General features: G+C 44.5%; 1 protein-coding gene and 1 long non-coding RNA gene across 2 annotated transcripts in view; one reads left to right on the forward strand and one right to left on the reverse strand.

Moving 5' to 3' along the window:
- The window catches only part of TMEM132A (transmembrane protein 132A), a 310,163-nt gene that overhangs the window by 201,795 nt on the left and 89,639 nt on the right, over positions 1 to 18,729 (reverse strand). Inside the window, exon 2 of the mRNA XM_073560699.1 lies at positions 7,576 to 7,793. Within this exon, the coding sequence (XP_073416800.1) occupies positions 7,576 to 7,793 (218 nt within the window). The remainder of the gene's footprint in view (positions 1 to 7,575; positions 7,794 to 18,729) is intronic.
- The window catches only part of LOC141073469 (uncharacterized), an 88,300-nt gene that overhangs the window by 51,929 nt on the left and 17,642 nt on the right, over positions 1 to 18,729 (forward strand). The gene's annotated exons all lie outside the window — the stretch shown is intronic.

The raw sequence follows: 18,729 nt of genomic DNA on the forward strand, positions 1-18,729 counted from the left end.
CTTGGTATCAATCAGGTTCACAGCCGAACCGCAGTCAATAAAAGCAGTAGTCTGAACAGGACCATAACCAAGTTCCAGTTCCACCTGCAGCACCATTTTAGCACATGAGGAAAATTGTACCTGAAGGTCTGGGTAGTCTCCTCGATTACTACCCAGACCTAGTCGTTTCCCGCCATCTTGGAGGATGACGGACAGGAGGGGCAGTCCTTCTTCCAATGTCCAGATTTCCCACAATAGAAGCACAACTGCTTTTCCCGGCGGCGTCTTCTTTCCTTTCCCTCACAGGTGACAGCGTTCACCTCCATAGCTATAGGAAGAGTCTGGGTCTCATCTCCACTGAAGAATAATGGTGTTTCCCGTTGCATAATGCCTCTAGCCCGCAGCCTGCGATCCATGCGAACCGTTTGGACCATGGCATCCTCCAGGGAGTCAGGCGGAGGATGAAGTGCCAAAGCATCCTTCAGACGTTCACACAGGCCTCTGTGGAACAGCCCCCGCAGGGCAGCATCACTCCAGGAAATCTCCGCTGCCCAACGTCTGAATTCAGTACAGAACCATTCGGCCGAGTGCTCCCCCTGACAGACACTCATTACTTTGTCCTCAGCCAACCGCACTCTATCAGGCTCATCATAAATAAGCCCTAAGGCTTCAAAAAATGCATCCACAGACATTCTCTCAGGGGCAGAAGAGGAAAGCGAGAATGCCCAGGCTTGTGGGGACCCCCTAAGCAGGGACATCACCACCCCCACCCTCTGTTTCTCATCCCCAGAGGAGCGGGGTCTCAAAGAAAAAAAAAGCTTACATCCTTCCTTAAATGCCCTGAAATCATCCTTGTTACCAGAAAACATATCTGGTAATTTAACTGGGGATTCAGGTGGGACTAAAATGACATCTCTATTCCCCACCTGCTGGAAGCCTGCGGAAAGTACCCCCTGAACTGAGTCCTCAACCCGCCGTTGGGACTGGGCCAGAGCTTGGTGTTCCAAACTAAGCTTCTGCAGTGACTGAGTTAAGCTTTTCACCTGCTCAGATAAAGCACACATTGGGTCCATGCTGCAGCAGTGAGGAGAGAAAAAAACAAAACTTGTAGGCCAGTTATAATGTCAGGGACACCGCACTGAACTTGCTCACTGAGCCAGTGCGCGTGCCCTGAGTAAAGCAAAAGCATGCTCAAAGCTACCTGTGGAGCGAGCAGCAACCGAATAAATGCGTACTTCAGAGCAGCAGGGCCTGAAGCACGTGACTGCTAGAGGCGTGGCCTAAACTCCACAGAGCTAGGAGCTGCAAGACAATTCCTAGCAGAGTAACTGCGAGACAAAGCTACCAAGGGGCATAGACAGGGAGAATAGTCAGGACTTAGCCAATGAGTCATACACAGAGATAACTGCAAGGTACCAAAGGGGGCGAGCAGAGAGTAGTCAGGTCACATGCAATGAGTCATACACCGATAGTTGCAAGGTACAAGAGGGGCGAGCAGAGAGTTGTCAGGTCACAGGCAATGAGTCATACACAGATAATAACGCAGTACAAAATCAACAGGCAAACTCACAACGGGAAACAGAATCGGGTCAGAACCATATAAACAAGCAATAGCAACAAACAAGCACACGGGGTTCAGCACACAAGACCAAAGGCAAAAGTATAACTGGCAGGGATTGAAGCTACCCAGAGGTTTATGAAGCTCTCCCAGAACCAGAAAGAGGCCACAATCATTAACCCCAAGTGTGCAGGTCAAAACCTGCACAGAGCTCCAGACATTAACCCCCGGTGTGCAGCTCAAAAACCTGCACTGGGATCATGACATCTTCTTTACCTCTCTCACCAAGGCTCTTCTCCCACAATTGCTCAGTTTGGCAGGAGGGCCAGGTCTAGGAAGACTTATGGTGGTCCCAAACCTCTTCCATTTAAGGTTTATGGAGGTCACTGTGCTCTTAGGAACCTTGAGCACTGCAGAAATTCTTTTGTAACCTTGGCCAGATCTGTGCCTTGCCACAATTCTGTCTCTGAGCTCCTTGGCCAGTTCCTTTGACCTCATGATTCTCATTTAGTCTGACATGCACTATGAGCTGTGAGATCTTATATAGACAGGTGTGTGCCTTTCCAAATCAAGTCCTATCAGATTAATTAAACACAGATGGACTGCAAGGAGGATCACAAGGAAATGGACAGCATGTGACTTAAATATGAGTGTCTGAGCAAAGGGTCTGAATACTTATGACCTTGTGACATTTCGGTTTTTCTTTTTTTTAATAAATTTGCAAATATTTCCAGATTTCTGTTTTTTTTTCAGTCAAGATGATGTGCAGAATGTACATTATTGAGAAAATGTTTTTTAGAATTTACCAAATGGCTGTAATGAAACAAAGAGCGAATTTTAAAGGAGACTGAATACTTTCCTTGCCCACTGTATATATAACACTACAAAAATACCATGAGAAATTTGTACAGTATTACATGTTTTTGGTGTTAAAAAAAAAGATTTCTTATTTAACCCCTTCATGACCTGAGCTTTTTTCAATTTTCCGTTTTCGTTTTTCGCTCCCCTTCTTTTCAGAGCTATAACTTTTTTATTTTTCCGTCAATATGGCCATGTGAGGGCTTATTTTTTGCGGGACAAGTTGTACTTTTGAACGACATCATTGGTTTTAGCATGTCGTGTACTCGAAAACGGGAAAAAAATTCCAAGTGTGTTGAAATTGCAAAAAAAAGTGCAATCGCACACTTGTTTTTTTGCTAGGTCCATTAAATGCTAAAATTAACTGGCCATTATGATTCTCCATATCATTATGAGTTCATAGACACCAAACATGTCTAGGTTCTCTTTTATCTAAGTGGTGAAAAAAAATTCCAAAGTTTGCTATATAAAAAAAAAAAAAAGGGCAATTTTGAGACCCGTAGCGTCTTCATTTTTCGTGATCTGGGGTCGGGTGAGGGGTTATTTTTTGCGGGCTGAGGAGATGTTTTTAATGATACCACTTTTGTGCAGATACATTCTTTTAATCGGCCGTTATTGCATTTTAATGCAATGTAGCGGCGACCAATAAAATGTAATTCTGGCGTTTTGATTTTTTTTCTCGCTACGCCGTTTAGCGATCGTGTTAATGCTTTTTTTTATTGATAGATCGGGCGATTCTGAACGCGGTGATACCTAATATGTGTATGTGTGATCTTTTTTAATATTTTTATTTTGATTGGGGGTAAATGGGAGGTGATTTGAACTTTTAGGTTTTTGGTTTTTTTTTAATTTTTAAACATTTTGTTTTTACTTTTTGCATGCTTCAATAGCCTTCATAGGAGGTGATGAGCAGATCACCCATATGTAGCAGATTTACTGCATTGCTTTGAGCGCCGGCCACCGAGCAGCGCTCAAAGTAATGTGCCTGCAACAACCATAGAGGTCTCTATGAGACCTCTGGTTGTCAAGGCAATGCGTCGCTGACCCCCGATCACGTGACGGTGGTCGGCGATGAGCTCACTTCTGGCCCACCAGCCGGAAGCGCTAGTTAAATGCCCACTGTCAGCGCTTGACAGCGGGATTTAACTAGTTAATAGGCGCGAGCGGATGGCGATTCCGCCCGCTCCTATTGCGGGCACATGTCAGCTGTTCATAACAGCTGACATGTTGCGGCTTTGAGGTGAGCTCATCTCCGGAGCCCACCTCAAAGCAGGAGAGTCTGACTGCTGACGTACAATCCTGTCAGCAGTCAGAAAGGGGTTAATGATTGATCCATACAATATTACATGCTGTTACATTTCAGTGTCATATAAAAAACTTTGAAAATGTTTTTATGGATTCAATGATTCATCCATACACTGTAACGTGGTTCTTGTTACATTTCGCTGGTATATTAAGACTCACAAAAACCCTTCCAAAACATTTTATGGATTCAATTAGTCATCCATACACTGTAATGTGGCTATTGTTATATTTCACTGGTATATCAAACTCAAAAAAACTTCAAAACATTTTTAAGGCTACAATGATTCATGCATACAGTTTAACATGCTTTGTGTAAAACTACAGTGGGTTAAAATGTTAAAAAAGCTTGGCCTGGTACAGTTCGCAAAATATTTTTGGTCAAAAATTGAATAGTGTTATATATACACTGTAAAACCTGTTTTGTGTGAAATTTCGTTGGTTTAAAATAAAAAACAAAATTGGCCTGCTACAGGTGTACACTTTCTCAATATTTTAAGGAGGCCGTCAATGCCTTCAATGATGTATAGAAATTCCTGTTTGTAATTTTTGGCAGGCTTTGCACTCTGCATAACTTTCTACAATTGTAGGAGTACCACAACTATACTTTGCTCACAATATTTGAATGAAATACTACAGTTGGTGCCTTCAAGGGTGTATTTTTTTTTTTTTTTGTAAAAAAATTCCAATCAACTTTGGTTTACTTAAATTAATTTTTAAAACATAATTTTTAAATTTTTTCCTTATGTAAAAGTCAATAAACAGGAAACAATGTTTCTAAACTTTTTTTCATGTAAACTTCAATTTCTTGTCGATTCTTAATGTTCTTTTGGCAGTCCTTAAAGTGGAGTAAAGGTACTGTCACACTAAGCGATATCGCTAGCAATATCGCTATAACTTGTGACGTTATAGCGATATTGCTTGCGATATCGCTATGTCTGATACTTACCTACGACCCGCTCCCCCGCTGGTTATCGCTGATAGCGCGAGAACGTTCAGGACCGCTTCTCGTCGTCAGCTTCCTGCTGGGCTTCCTGTGGAGAGACGAGCGACGCGTGGACGCGGGCGGGAGTACGTCAGGATCGCCTAGTGTGACAGGTAAGTAGCGACCCCCGTCCCCAGCGATGTCGCTGATGAGATCTGCCTGTGTGGCAGCTCACTAGCGACCACTTAGCGATGTACCAGCGATCCTGACCGCGTCATATCGCTGGTCGGGATCGCTGGTACATCGCTAAGTGTGACAGTACCTTAAAACTGTGATACCATTGTTATCAGCAGCAATCTGGAGGTCAGAGATGCTTCCAAGGGTCTTGCCCATCCTGTTGTCTTTCCATTCAGCACTTTTTTCATCCATTTTAACATTTTCACTTCCTCACAGACCTCTTTGTAGGGTCTACTGAAAAATGCTCAGATTTCCCATTGACTCCCATAATAATTGTTATTCGAAACAAGCATTAGGAATCCAAGCATTTCAGTGCTAACTCACCTCTAGTAACAACTGATCTGAGCGCCTCAATGAAATGACAGCTGCGCCAAGATCACAGCAATTGTCCCCCGAGACGTCTATTTCATCCTAACGTGATATAGTCCAGATAGACATATGGAGCTGCATGACAGCTTATTTTTTGTAGGACAAGATTACGTTTTCAGAGATACCATTTGTATTTACATTTGTCTTTTTGATCACATTTGATTCTATTTCTTGTTCGGGGTGATATGATGAAAAAGCATGTTTTTTCCCGTTTGTTTTTTTCGGTGTTCACTGGAGGGGTTAACCAGTTGTCATGGACGCGGTGATACCAGTCGTGCACTTTTTTGTTATTTGCTATTTTTTGTGGGGTTTTTTTTTACATAAAAACAGAAATATATGTACACACAAACTCCTGAGAATTATTTGGAAGCAAGACGAAAAAAAAGCCAAAAAATTTTTTGTAAGATTAAAAAAATCTTTATTCATTGAAATAATAAACGCCCCCATAGAAGAAACACTCTGCGAAACGGCACTTTCGAGGTTGGAGGATGCTCACTGGGAGCCTGAGCACACATGCACTTTGAGGTATATCGCTGTATGCAATTTTCTTTCATGTTTTACAATATGTGGATCATGGTAGCGCACTGAAGCTTTTTATATTTATGCACTAGTCACTTTGAATTAATTTCTCTAAAGAAGTTTCATGGACATATGCTTTATACCTTTTAGTCTACAGATCATGCACTGAAGCTCTGTATAGTCATGCATTTGTTACTTTGAATTCACTTTACCAACACATAAGCATGTGTCTAATTTAACTGTTTAATTGCATGCAGTTTTTGCATTTGTGCATTGAACACTCAAGATTTATTGTTGCAACAAATTTATATTTATTTTTAGGCTTTTTAGCCTCTAATTATCTGGATTGTAACATTATTTCACCCCCCCCCCTTTTTTTTTGTGCAGCAGTTTGCATGCAGTTACACTTTGATGCATATCAATGAGGAGTTTTTTTCAGTGATTTTTTTTGCTTTTTTTTTGCATGATTTTTTCATTATAAGCATGTGGTGGGCATATCTATCATCATTGATATAATTCTAATACCAATTTTTCTGAGATATTCAGATTTTGTACTTTCATATGCAACATGCACTTTTGCATTAAATAATTTTTCACATGCATTTTGTATTTTTCATGCATTGATTTTTAAAGTAATTGGTGTGTGTTCTTGGTACTCACCTTACATTTCCCAGTGCTGTTCTTCATCATGTTCCATTAGCTTGATGTGTAAAAAACTTTTTAACCATTTTATCATATTTCAATGAATAAAGATTTTTTTAATCTTACAAAAATGTTTTTGCCATTTTTTTCGTCTTGCCTCCAAATAATTCTCAGGAGGTTGTGTGTACATATATTCGAAATATTGACGTTTGTTTGCTTCATTTATTAGTTATAAGACTGTGTTTATTAATAAAACAGAAATGTATCAGTACAACATATTTTTAGCTTTTTCATTATTTAAAAAAAAATTACAATTTTTTATTTTATCTTTTTAACCTTTTTTACTTTGTCCGAATATGGGACTTTCACTGATCACAGTTATAATCCATGGATTATAATTGTCAGTGCTGCACTAACAAGCCCCGGAGACCGTGCTCTGCGCATGGTGGGGCTTGTCATAGCCTGGTGACCCTGGTGATGTCGTTGTCATGACGACATCAGATCACCATGGCAACGATTGGGCCCCAGCGATGACGTCACGGGGCACCGATCAGTGGGAAGAGGGAGCTCCCTCCCTCTGCCTGCCTTGTAAATGCTGCAATCGCTAGCGTTCCCACTGTTTAGGGGATTAAAGTGCCAGAATCAGCTGACACCCAGCGGCAATTGCGCAAAATCGCCTGGGTGTGCTCAGTACGTCTCAGGTCGGTAAGTACCAGCCGTTCAAGATCTACTTAGTACGTCCAAGGTTAGGAAGGGGTTAAGTTCTGATAAAATCGGTCTTTTATCACTAGGAAATTATCAGTAGACTAGTAAAGTGGCTGCCATGTAATCCTTCATATTCATGGGCTCGGTATAACTCCACCCCCATCACTGGTTGGAAACCCCCTGTGTACAATTTGACTAGGCAAAAAGCGGACAATCAGTGGTGAAGGCAGGGTTGTACAGAGCTCAGCATTTAGCACACTGCTAGATCTACAGCAGTTTTTAATCAAAACTATAGTAAGAAGCCCAGTAAGTGACAATGCTGGAATAAAGGTCTCTGACTCCACATCATGGTCCTCTCTGATGGGGTACCAAAGACCTGGTGACAGATTCCCTTTAATTACGTCGACTGTGTTTAGTTTTATGGGCTGTTAGTCGCTTCCCTGAAAACACTGATCATACAATAATCATACAATAATCTTACCTTTTGGCTTTGTATGTGTTGAAGAGATGCCCTTACATGTGGCTCACGAGCCCCCAGACGTGGAATAAAAAAAGTTTCACTGTGTGACTGTGTCACAGAGCCTTGAGGCAGTGCAGAGTCATCCCCAGAGAGCGTTTTCTGTAAGCGGAAGTACTGTGGGACATCTTTTATTTCTAGAGTTACTGGTAGCATGGGTGCGCTGGGAGAACAGAGAGCAGCTGCAGAGAGACAAAAAAGGTAGGTTAGAATTTAGGTGGCATATTTGTATCCACTTACTGTATTTAGAATGCTGACCTGTAGGGTAGAAAAATATATAAAGTAACTCAAAAGTGGGCAGGGCAAGTAATGCTGTAACAGAGACAGAAGCATTATTTAACCCTTAAAAGCCCCGTTCCCATGGTCCAGCAGTACCCTGTAGGTACCGGAAGTGATGAAGTCTCGTAAATGTGCAGCAGGCGAGAGGTGGGGGAAGGCCATTACCGGACATGGAGAAACTGCGTGAAAAAGAGAGCGCAGTGCTGCTAATGTGGACTGCAAATCCCTGATAAGAGCTAAAGTGCTGGTGAGGGGGCAAGTAGCGGTGAAGGGCTGAGCATACCAGGGACTGCTGTCCAAAAATGAATGGAGCTGGGCAGAAATAGCCAAGATCAGGGAACTACGGTGTTTCAAATGTAAATAGGTAACATTATATTATTTTTATTATTTGGTTCATTTTTTTTACAGTAACATCATCCAAACTAATGTGCATACACCGGAATACTATTCATACCCCACACCCTCCTATACTTTTTCCACTTGTCGGTAATTTCCCCTTTTTAATGATATGTACTTTTGAAATAAAATTAATATTGTCTGTAACTCTTTTGGTTGTGCATCATATTTTTAGGTTGTATCGTTCCAGTGGATACAAAACACCCCTGTTATTGGTTGAATATGTGTTAATTGTTCCTATAAAAGTTGTAAAAATAATAAGCAACTACTTTTTTCCTGCATGTCTCCCTGGGTATCAAACCCAGATCCTTAAGGCTTTTAGGCTGGATACTCTGAACCCTTTCTATCATGTGGGGTCCTGCTTTAGATTGTGTCGGGTAGCCCTTGTTTCCATCCATATATTTTTTTTTTTTGCCTCACGAGCCAGCAGGTCCAGACTAGGGATGATTTATGCATGTATATGTTTTTTGTATATTGGGCATTGTATTATTCATTCTGAGTGGAGATGGCTTTGTTTTTTGATTTGAATATATTTCGTGTTGTGTCAATAAAAAACTTTTCTAGTATTATATTCATATAAAAATTCTTGTGGTGTACATAATTTGCAGAGGTGCCTTCCTCTTTAGCATCATGTCTTTATTTACTACTGACATTGCACCCCTAGTTTCTAGTTATCTATTATATATAGTTTTGCACTTGGTTTCTCTTGATTAGCCGATGGCGTATGAGACATGTAGAACTGGAGAGGAGTAGGTTAAATTTGCCATGCCAGAAGTGCATTGATGATCCAAGTAAAAGTTGTGTAGAAATGCGGTTTGTCAACGCATTTTGAAGTGGAACACTTCATCAGGACAAACCACAAGCTTCTTTTTCCCCCCAGGTGGGATGAAAAACTTTAAACATGTTTCAAGGACAGTCCCCTTTCATTAGGCATTTACAAACCGGCAAACTTGACCTTTTAAATTTACAAACTTGGCTCTTTTAGAGGGAATTGGTGACATCACAACACATGTAAAAAATATTTCTTACATATTACCATATTTAAGTTGTATAAAGCTATACATTGTTCACAAGCTATTAAATCTAAATTATGAATATTTGTTATCACACCAACAGCCCATGATTTAGAAAATAAGACATCCACATGATATATGCCTCTAAAATAATTTTAAAAAAGGATTATAACAAACAGTTCTCTCTTAAATGATTAACCCCTATCCCTGGTCTCAATATATACTGTATAAGTATGCATTAACACAATTTTATATTAAAGAGTATACTCAATATATTCGTTAAAGGGAATCTGTCACCCCTTTTTTGAGATATCATATAATGATATCATTCAATTGTGTGTTACCCAAGTATTGTAGTCATATTTTTTCCCCCCTGTCCCCCCACCTTTGATGCACAAATACCTTTGTTATCACTCTTCAGATTTATGGAAAGCGCAGCGGTCCAGTCCGATGGGCATGGCTTATTCTCCCCCCACCACAAGTAAAAAAAGGATTAGAGGGCATCACACAAAAGGGATACACAAGAAGTCTGTATACAGCAAACCATGAAAAATAGAGAAAAGCTACAGACTTAAACCAGGATCACCTGAATAAACAAATAATTTTATTGGATACAAAACAGACATAACCAATTAAAAACATTTAAAAAGTCAATTACATGACAAATGACAGACCCTATTAGCCTAGAATAGAGCTAAAGGCTCCCCCAAGCAAATTATACACACTGTGGTTTGTAATAGCTTATATCCCATGTAGTAATACAAATATCAAAACAATTAGTATTAATGTCAGTTATGATAACATAAACAATGTAGTTGATAAGTATAACCAATTAACTCTACCCATAAGGGGCTAAGACAACACTTATTCACCTGACACCAATGTACTAATATGAACCATAGAAATGCAAGATAAAAATCCTAGTGGCTCCAACCACCGAGTGTGGGACAAATAGACACAGTCCACAGTAAGGAGGAATAAGTATTCCCAAAAATGCGGGATTTAAATGTCACAAATAACGTACATGAAAAAAACAATTCACTTAAATAGGGTACTTATCTCACCAAATAAAGGCTTATTGCGATAGTCTATAAATATCTAATACTGGGGGGGCTTGTGGAGACGCCCGACGCGTGTCGCCACCGCTAGGTGGCTTCATCTGGGGCCAAGGCCGCATTTTTGGGAATACATATTCCTCCTTACTGTGGACTGTAGCAAGACTGGTGATTGCTAGGGTGCCTTTGCGGATATGAGGTACCCGAGGACCTGTGCGGATATGAGGTACCCGAGGACCTGTGTGGCTGACACAGGTAATGGACAGGTGTTTGTGTTGTACTGACCTGGGTCAGTGAGAGACTGTGTACCTGGAGGGTTCAGAGAGCAAGGTCCTGGAGGGTCAGTGTGGGGAGGTTCTGGGAGAAGAATCAGATCCCTGGAGCACGTGGTATGACCTTGGACCTGGTGAGGCGTGAGTGTTGGGCAGTCTCAGGAGGAGATGGATGTCCTGAAGAGCACCCGCTGAGCCCCTGGACCTGGTGAGGCCGGTGTGTTGAGAAACCCTGGGAGGAGGGTCGGCTCCCTGAATAGCACCCGGTGCGCCCTGTGTGTTGGACAGTCTCAGGCGGAGACGGAACGTCCTGAATAGCACACAGACAGGACACGTGAGTTTTGTGTGGTGTTTTTTTTCCTCTTTTCTCAACTCAGCCTGCGGTGGCTCAGTGGGAGTCAAGAAGGTGACAAGCGGCTTGCTGTAACTCGGCGGGGTTACGAAGGGGACAAGCGGCTTGCTGTTACTCAGCGGGGTTATGAAGGGGACAAGCGGCTTCCGGTAACTCGGCGGGGTTACGAAGGTGACACCAGCAGCTGTGTGTGAACGGCAGCCAGTGGTGTCAGAGATCGGTGACAGCAGGAACTGTGGTGGTGCCAACAAGGACTTGTGTGTGGTATCCTAAAAGAGACAAACTGTGTTGTGTGAACTGTGGTCTAAGAAGACCTATAGAACGGACATGAGAAAATCCCGAAAGGGGGCGGTGGCCCAAACCGGGGTAGTGGCCCAAAAGGGGGTGGAGTCCCAGAAGGGGGCGGTGACCCAAATTGGGGTGGTAACTCAAAAAGGGGTGGAGTCCCAGTGGGAGGCGGTGGCCCAAATTGGGATCGTGGTCCAGAAAGGGGCCAAGTTTGCAAAAGGGGCAGCACTGGGAACCTCAGTGGGTATGTCTGTGGAACCGCAGTGTGTGTGTGTATGTCTTTTGAGGAGTGCGGCATGTATTTTCCAGATAATGACAGGCCACAGGTGTGTACCGTGATGCTGCACTGGGAAGGAGTCTCTGGTAGGCTGGACTCAAAAGAGTCAGGTGACTCTGACAGGAACTCCGCTCATTTTATCTCTGACCAAGAAAAACGTCAGGGTTCGCTGCGACCACGGGGTCATTGTGAATTATACGGTGGACAGAGTCCTGATTGAGATGACAATGGGGGTTAACTGTCAACGTGGTAGTATGCCACCAAACTTAGTGCATACCTTTGAAAGGGGCCGGGACTTTGTCTTGTTTGATGATATATGGCAGGAGGATGGAGACGTTCCTACTGTTGGGTTAGCAGACATGGTGACGGTGAGGCTTGCTAAGCTGGACAGGTCAGTTGTAGAAGTGACCGGAAGAAGGGGTACATCTGCCCGACTTACAGACCTGACCTCTCGTGACATGATGGATGGTGGGCTGGGAGATGAGACGACTGGAGTGGACACACGGTCAGAGGGTAACTAGAGGGTTCTCTTGGATGATCGGCGTGACTCAGACTCTAGGGGGATGGGGGCATTGCTCTGGAGTCACTGCGTTGAGAAAAATGTGATGGTGTCTCCGCAGTGTTGGATGTTGATCTCCATGAGTTCATTCATCCTCATTTTTCTCAGACTCTAGAGGTGACTGTGGCTCTGAGAGAGGGAGACTAGATGAGCTAGAGAAAGAAGTCTTCGAGTTCAAAGGTCACCTGGCATCGTGGCAAGGTCTGAATAAGTCCCTCAGAGAAGAAGGAGTACTAACAGAAATTGTAAGAGGTCTTCTGCGGGAGAAGTGGGACGAAGACTTACAGCGGCCAGGCCCGAGTGATAAACAGAGTAAAGACAAGAAGAAACTGGAGAGTATGGCAGCAGAGATGATCCATATGCAAGAGAAGCTTGCTGCTGCAGAGCATGCTATAAGGCAAGCACAGCAAGAAAGAGATGAATTGGCTGATGTGATTGCCAGTAGTAAAGATGCCCTGGCTTTAGAAGAAAAGAGGCGGTTAGAGTCTCGCATTGTTCAGCTTGAGGAAGAATTGAAGGAAGAACACGGCAACGTTGAATTAGCCAATGACAGGCTGAGAAAGGCCACACTTCAGGCTGACCAGATGAATGCTGATCTGAAGACAGAACGTAGTAATGCTCAGAAGAATGAGAGTGCTTGTCAGCAATTAGTTCGCCAGATAAGGAGTTAGAAGCAAAGGTTGCACAACTGGAGGAACAGCTTGATGCGGAAATTAAAGTGCGACAATCTGCAAGCAAACAAGTACATTGTACGGAGTAAAAACTGAAGGTTGTACTAAGGCAAATGGATGATGAAAGGCGTAGTTCTGAGCAGTACAAAGACCTGGCGAAGGGAAATAATGTGTGTCTGAAACAGCTGAAGTGCCAGGTGGAAGAAGCAGAGAAAGAGGCTCAACGTGTCAATACGTTGCACCGTAGATTACAGTGTGAACTGGAGGATGTTACAGAGACAGCAGGTGCAATGAACCGTGAGGTTAATGCACTGAAAAGCAAACTTAGATGTGGTGGGGTACCATTTGTTACAAGATGCTTAGATAGAGAAAGGATGGTGACTAAACAGTGTCTGACGACGCAGACAGACCGTGACTGGAAGGTCAAAAACAACGACCGATATTCTGACTGCTGGGGGCGTGGGAGGCCTAACGTAGGGATGAGGCCGTATGACAGATGAAGATGGTTCTCTCAACCTGTGGGGCAGGGTGTAATGAGTGCCCGGTCTCGAGATCCTGGTGTAATGTTGTGTGTTCAACCCCACAAGTTTGAACAGAGGAGGGAGGTATGTGGTGTAGTGACCACTGTGTCCGCTAGGGGGCACTGTGTGGGTGTCCCAGGATGAACGGACAGCCTTGTCCAGAGTGGCAACAGGAGCAGGGTGCTAAAGGATCGTTATGTATCTCAAGGTGGGTGGCCCTGGGATGGAGGCTTGCTTATGTGCTGATCAGCAGAGCTGATCTTTCATTCCAATGTGTCAGGGAGAAGTCTCCAGGTAGCTGGTGAGACAGGCAGAACCAGTTACCTACAAATCCACCCAGGGGTGAGGTTAAGAACGATATTGTAAAGTGTGTATGAGTGGTTGAAGGACCTGTGATGAGGTCAGAGCCATGTGACCCAGTGGGCGTGGCTACGGACCATATAAGGTGGCCAGGGTAGGTCACATGAGGTGAATGCTGGGACCTGGTTGGTCTGTTTTGGAAGGTCCTGTCTGAGAGAGATGGGGCTGTCTTCCTGACAGCAAGTGAACGCTGTGTTTAATGGCTGCTCGTGCCTGATAGTTCCCTGGAGGGAATGGACGTCTGCAGTGAGCTGAAGCAGCCATGAGGGAACCCTGACTGGTGAGATAACTGTGAGGCAGAAGAGCCTGCGTATGGAACATTGCATATCCTGTGTGACCACAGGCTGGACAGAGTGAAGCTCTGTCATCGACGCTATGCTGTTTTCTATTGCTTTGATGGTTTATGATGCATGAATAAACCGCATGGACTGAGATTGATTTATGGAAAACCCGTGTCGGATCTGATTATTTGGCTGCCAAATGAGTGTCCCGTATCTGAATGACAGCGCTACCTTACAATGGGATATGAGCTATTACAAACTGCAGTGTGTATCATTTGCTTGGGGGTGCCTTTAGCTCTATTCTGGGCTAATAGGGTCTGTCATTTGTCATGTAATTGACTTTTTAAATGTTTTTAATTGGTTATGTCTGTTTTGTATCCAATAAAATTATTTGTTTATTCAGGTGATCCTGGTTTAAGTCTGTAGCTTTTCTCTATTTTTCACACAATTGAATATCATTATATGATATCTCAAAAAAGGGGTGACCCTTTAAGGCCCTCCAGGCTGAGTCTAGCTAATTTAAAAACCCAAAAGAACTCCTTATTGATTAGCTTCTGCAATTGATGAGGAAACTTGTGAGATATTGGTTCCAATACTATTAGGCGTAAAGAATCTCGAGGGGGTGCCGATGGCATATCAGAGGAAGCCCCCTGCCTTTCACAGAATTCAAAATGCAAGGATCATGATTGATCACATTTGGAGGATGTAAGGCAGCGTAAGCAGTGAAAAGGCAGTGACCCACAAAATTCAAACAGAAAAGTCTCTTTAATGTGTTATCTTCACACATAAAAGTCCAATCCACACAAGTGTGTTATGAATGGGTCACCGAGGAGGATGGCAGGAACAGGCTAAGCCACCAGAAAACCAGAGAGGTTGGTAACTAAGCGGATTGCAGACCCCTGATCCTATCAAGACAACTAGCAGTAGCCGTGAAGAGTTCCTACGAAGCCCTAGACGCTTCGTCACAGCCGGAGAACTAACTAAGCCTGAAGTCAGAAAGGTGAAATCTAAACTGCCCTGGAGCAGATCCCCAAAGGAATAGACAGCCCCCAAACATATTGTCGGTGAGACACAAACACAGCCAGAAAACAGACTGAGCAAACGGTGGGGGGCCCAAGCTGTCTAGACAGGACAGGACAGAAAAGACACTGTCTGCAATCATGCACAAAACCCTAAAAAAAATCCAACACTTCTAATACACAAAAAATCTGAGGCCACACGACCTCTCCCCCGCTAGATCAGCACTCTGGTATAAACTGGAAGCAAAACAAAATATACTAACATAACAGGGGACTGAACAAACTGACACAAGCTGTAATGTATAGAGCAGGGCCTAGCGCTGCCCCCAGCAGGGAGTACGCTGCACCCTAGCAACAAGGCAGAAAGCAAAAAAAAGGCACAACCAAATTAAATGCAAAGGAATAGCAAAAGAATCACTTAACTGAACCATTCAGATCAGGCAGGGGACAAAAGAACTCCAAATGCACAAGGAGGAAAAATCACCAGCAACCTTCAAGAGCAGCCAGCTCAATTATATGCTCCCAGCCAGTAATCCCAGGTTCCCAATTATCGTTGTCAGGTGGGGAACTTCCATCAACCTGGCCAGCTCCACTACTCTCAGTGACCACCAGAGGGAGCAGAGGGAGCTTCAGCTCAGAAATCCGAGCAAGGGAATTCACAACACAAGTGCATACCACTTCAGTGCATATCACTTCGGTGCATGTCACTTCAGTGCAGGGCCGTCATCAAGGCATTACTGCCCTGACTGGCGAATGGGGCCTGGTCAGCAGAGGGGGCCCGCATCAGGCCCCATCTCTTCTGCTGATCGGGCCCCAGCAGCAGGATTTTGCCGATGCAGTAACTGAACCCTGCGTCCGAGGCAGGGTTCAGTTACACTCTATTGCCAATCGGAGGCTGGCAGCTGATGTCAGCGCGCACGTCACCAGCGTCTAACGTCATTGTCACTTGCCGGCGAGTTTGCGCTTTCAGCCTGGAGGTAAGATCGCTCGCTGCAGGAGCACGGCAAGGTAAGGCGAAAGGGGTTTTTTTTTTATTTTTATTTTTACTGAAAGCAGCAAGCCGGCAGGATGGAGACAAGTGTCCATCCTTCCGGGGGAAGAATAGAGACGAGCAGAATGGAGACAGGGGGCAGGATGAAAGATATGGAGGCATGATTGGAGACATAAGGGACAGAATGGAGACACAGGGGACAGAATGGAGACACAAGAGACAGAATGGAGACACAAGAGACAGAATGGAGACACAGTGGGCATGTTTGGAGACACGGTGTCATTATCCCAGTGCAGGTTTTGCCCTGCACGTCAGGGGTTAATGTCTTGAGCCCAGTGCAGGCTTTGACGTGCACGCCTAGGGGTAATTATTGTGGCCTCTCTTTGGTTCGGGGAGAGCTTCTTATAGCCCTGGGAAACTCCAATCCCTGCCAGTTATACTTTTGCCTTTGGCCAAGTGTGGTGACCCCTGTGTGCCTGTGCCTTGTGATGGTTTTCTAGCTTGCTTATATGGTTCTGACCCGGTTCTGTCCCCTGTTGTGAGTTTGTCTTTTGATTCTGTACTGTGTATCTGCTTCTCTGGTTTCTGACTGCTGCTACGTCCTGACTATCCATTCTGTTTAATCCTTTGGTACTGTTGTGCTATCTCGTGCTTTGACCCCGGCCTGATCTGTTTACGTCTCTGTCTATGTCCCTTGGTAACTTTGCCCCATAGTTACCCTTCTAGTAGTTTTACTGCAGCTCCTAGCTCTCTAGAGTTTAGGCCATGCCCCCAGGAGTCACATGCTTCAGGTCCTGTTGGTCTAGCACGCATCTTCACTGCTGCTGCCGCCCCGCTCCACAGGTATATTAGGGCACAGTTTCTCTTACTCAGGACACATGCACTGGCTCAGTGAGCAAGTGCAGTGCGGTGCTCCTGACATTTTAACTGACCATGAACTTTTTTTTTCTCCCCTTCTGCAGTATGGACCCAATGCATGCCTTATCTGAGCAGGTGAAAAGCTTGACTCAGTCGCTGCAGAAGCTAAGTTTGGAACACCAATCTCTGGCCCAGTCCCAACAGCAGATTGCGGACTCTGTTCAGAGGGTGCTTTCCGCAGGGTTTCAGCAGTTAGGGACTAGAGATGTCATTTTAGTCCCACCCGAATCCCCGGTTAAGTTACCGGATATGTTTGCTGGTAACAAATGAATTCAGAGCGTTTAAGGAGAGCTGTAAGCTCTTTTTCTCGAGACCCCGTTCCTCTGGGGATGAGAAATAGAGGGTGGGGGTGGTTAAGTCCCTGCTTAGGGGGTCCCCACAAGCCTGGGCATTTTCTCTTTCCTCTTTTGCCCCGGAGAGAATGACTGTGGATGCGTTTTTTGAGGCCTTAGGGCATATTTTCAATGAGCCGGATATAGTAGCTGGCTGAGGACAAGGTGATGAGTGTCTGTCAGGGGAAGCACTCGGCCGAGTGGTTCTGTTCTGAATTTAGACATTGGGCAGCTGAGAGTTCTTGGAGTGATGCCACCCTTCAGGGGTTTTTCTGTAGAGGCCTGTGTGAACGTCTGAAGGATGCCCTGGCACTTCATCCTCCACCTGACTCCCTGGATGCCATGACCCAAGCAGTTCGCATGGATCGCAGACTGCAGGCAAGAGGTGTTATGCAACTTGAAACATCATTATTCTCCAGTGGAGGTGAGACCCGAACTCCTCCTGTGGCTAGAGAGGTGAGCGCTGTCGCCTGTGAGAAGGAAAGAAGAGGCCGCCGGGAGAAGCAGTTGTGCTTCTATTGTGGGGAATCTGGATATTGGAAGAAGGTTCTGCCCCTCCTGTCCATCATCCTCCAAGGTGGCGGGAAACAACTAGGTCTGGGTAGTAGTTGAGGAGGCTACCCAGACCTTCAGGTACCTTTTTCCTCACTTACAAAAATTGTGCTTCAGGTGGAACTGGAACTTGGTGATGGTCCTGTTCAGACTACCGCCTTTGTTGACTGGTGCTCTGCTGTTAACCTGATTGATACCCAGATTATGACTCTTAATAAGATAGGACAGTTAGGCTTCAGGATCCTGTTAAACTTGTGGCAATTGACTCGTCCCCTCTTACGCGGGACGGTATCTGTTTCAGGTCTGAACTTTTTTCTCTGAAAGTGGGTCCCACTCATGTGGAAAAATTAACTTGTCTTGTGTTAGACAACTTGCCTGCAGGACTGGTACTGGGGATGCCTTGGCTTCAACGCCATAATCCTACCATTGATTGGGTAAGAGGGAGATCACTCAGTGGGGATGCAAAGATAAATGTTGTAACCTGGGACCTCTTGTTAACACAGTTAAAGCCATATCTGTGTTGTCTGTCGGTCTGGAAGGTATTCCGGAGTACCTGAAGGATTTCGAATTTTTGATTTTCCAAAAGCGAGGCTGAGGTGCTGTCACCACATAGACCCTACAACTGTGCCATTGATTTAGTACCCAGATCCAAGTTACCTAAGGCTCGGTTGTTCAATTTGTCCAGACCTGAGTGCCAAGCCATGAAGGAGTACATAGCTGAGTCTCCGCAAAGGGCATATCAGGCCTTCTGTGTCACCCATAGCAGCAGGATTCTTCTTTGTGAAGATGGTGGTTTGCGTCCGTGCCTCGGCTTTCGGGAACTTAACAAGATAACGGTTAGAAACACTTACCCGCTTCCCCTCATCCCAGACTTATGTAACCAGTTATCTGGGGCCCAATGGTTCTCCAAATTAGATCTCCGGGGGGGCCTCCAACCTGATAAGGGTTCGGGAAGGAGACGAGTGGAAAACGGCCTTCCTCA

This window comes from Dendrobates tinctorius, unplaced genomic scaffold (genome assembly GCF_039654945.1).
Source record: "Dendrobates tinctorius isolate UK_male_01 unplaced genomic scaffold, ASM3965494v1 ptg000302l, whole genome shotgun sequence".
Lineage (NCBI taxonomy): Eukaryota > Metazoa > Chordata > Amphibia > Anura > Dendrobatidae > Dendrobates > Dendrobates tinctorius.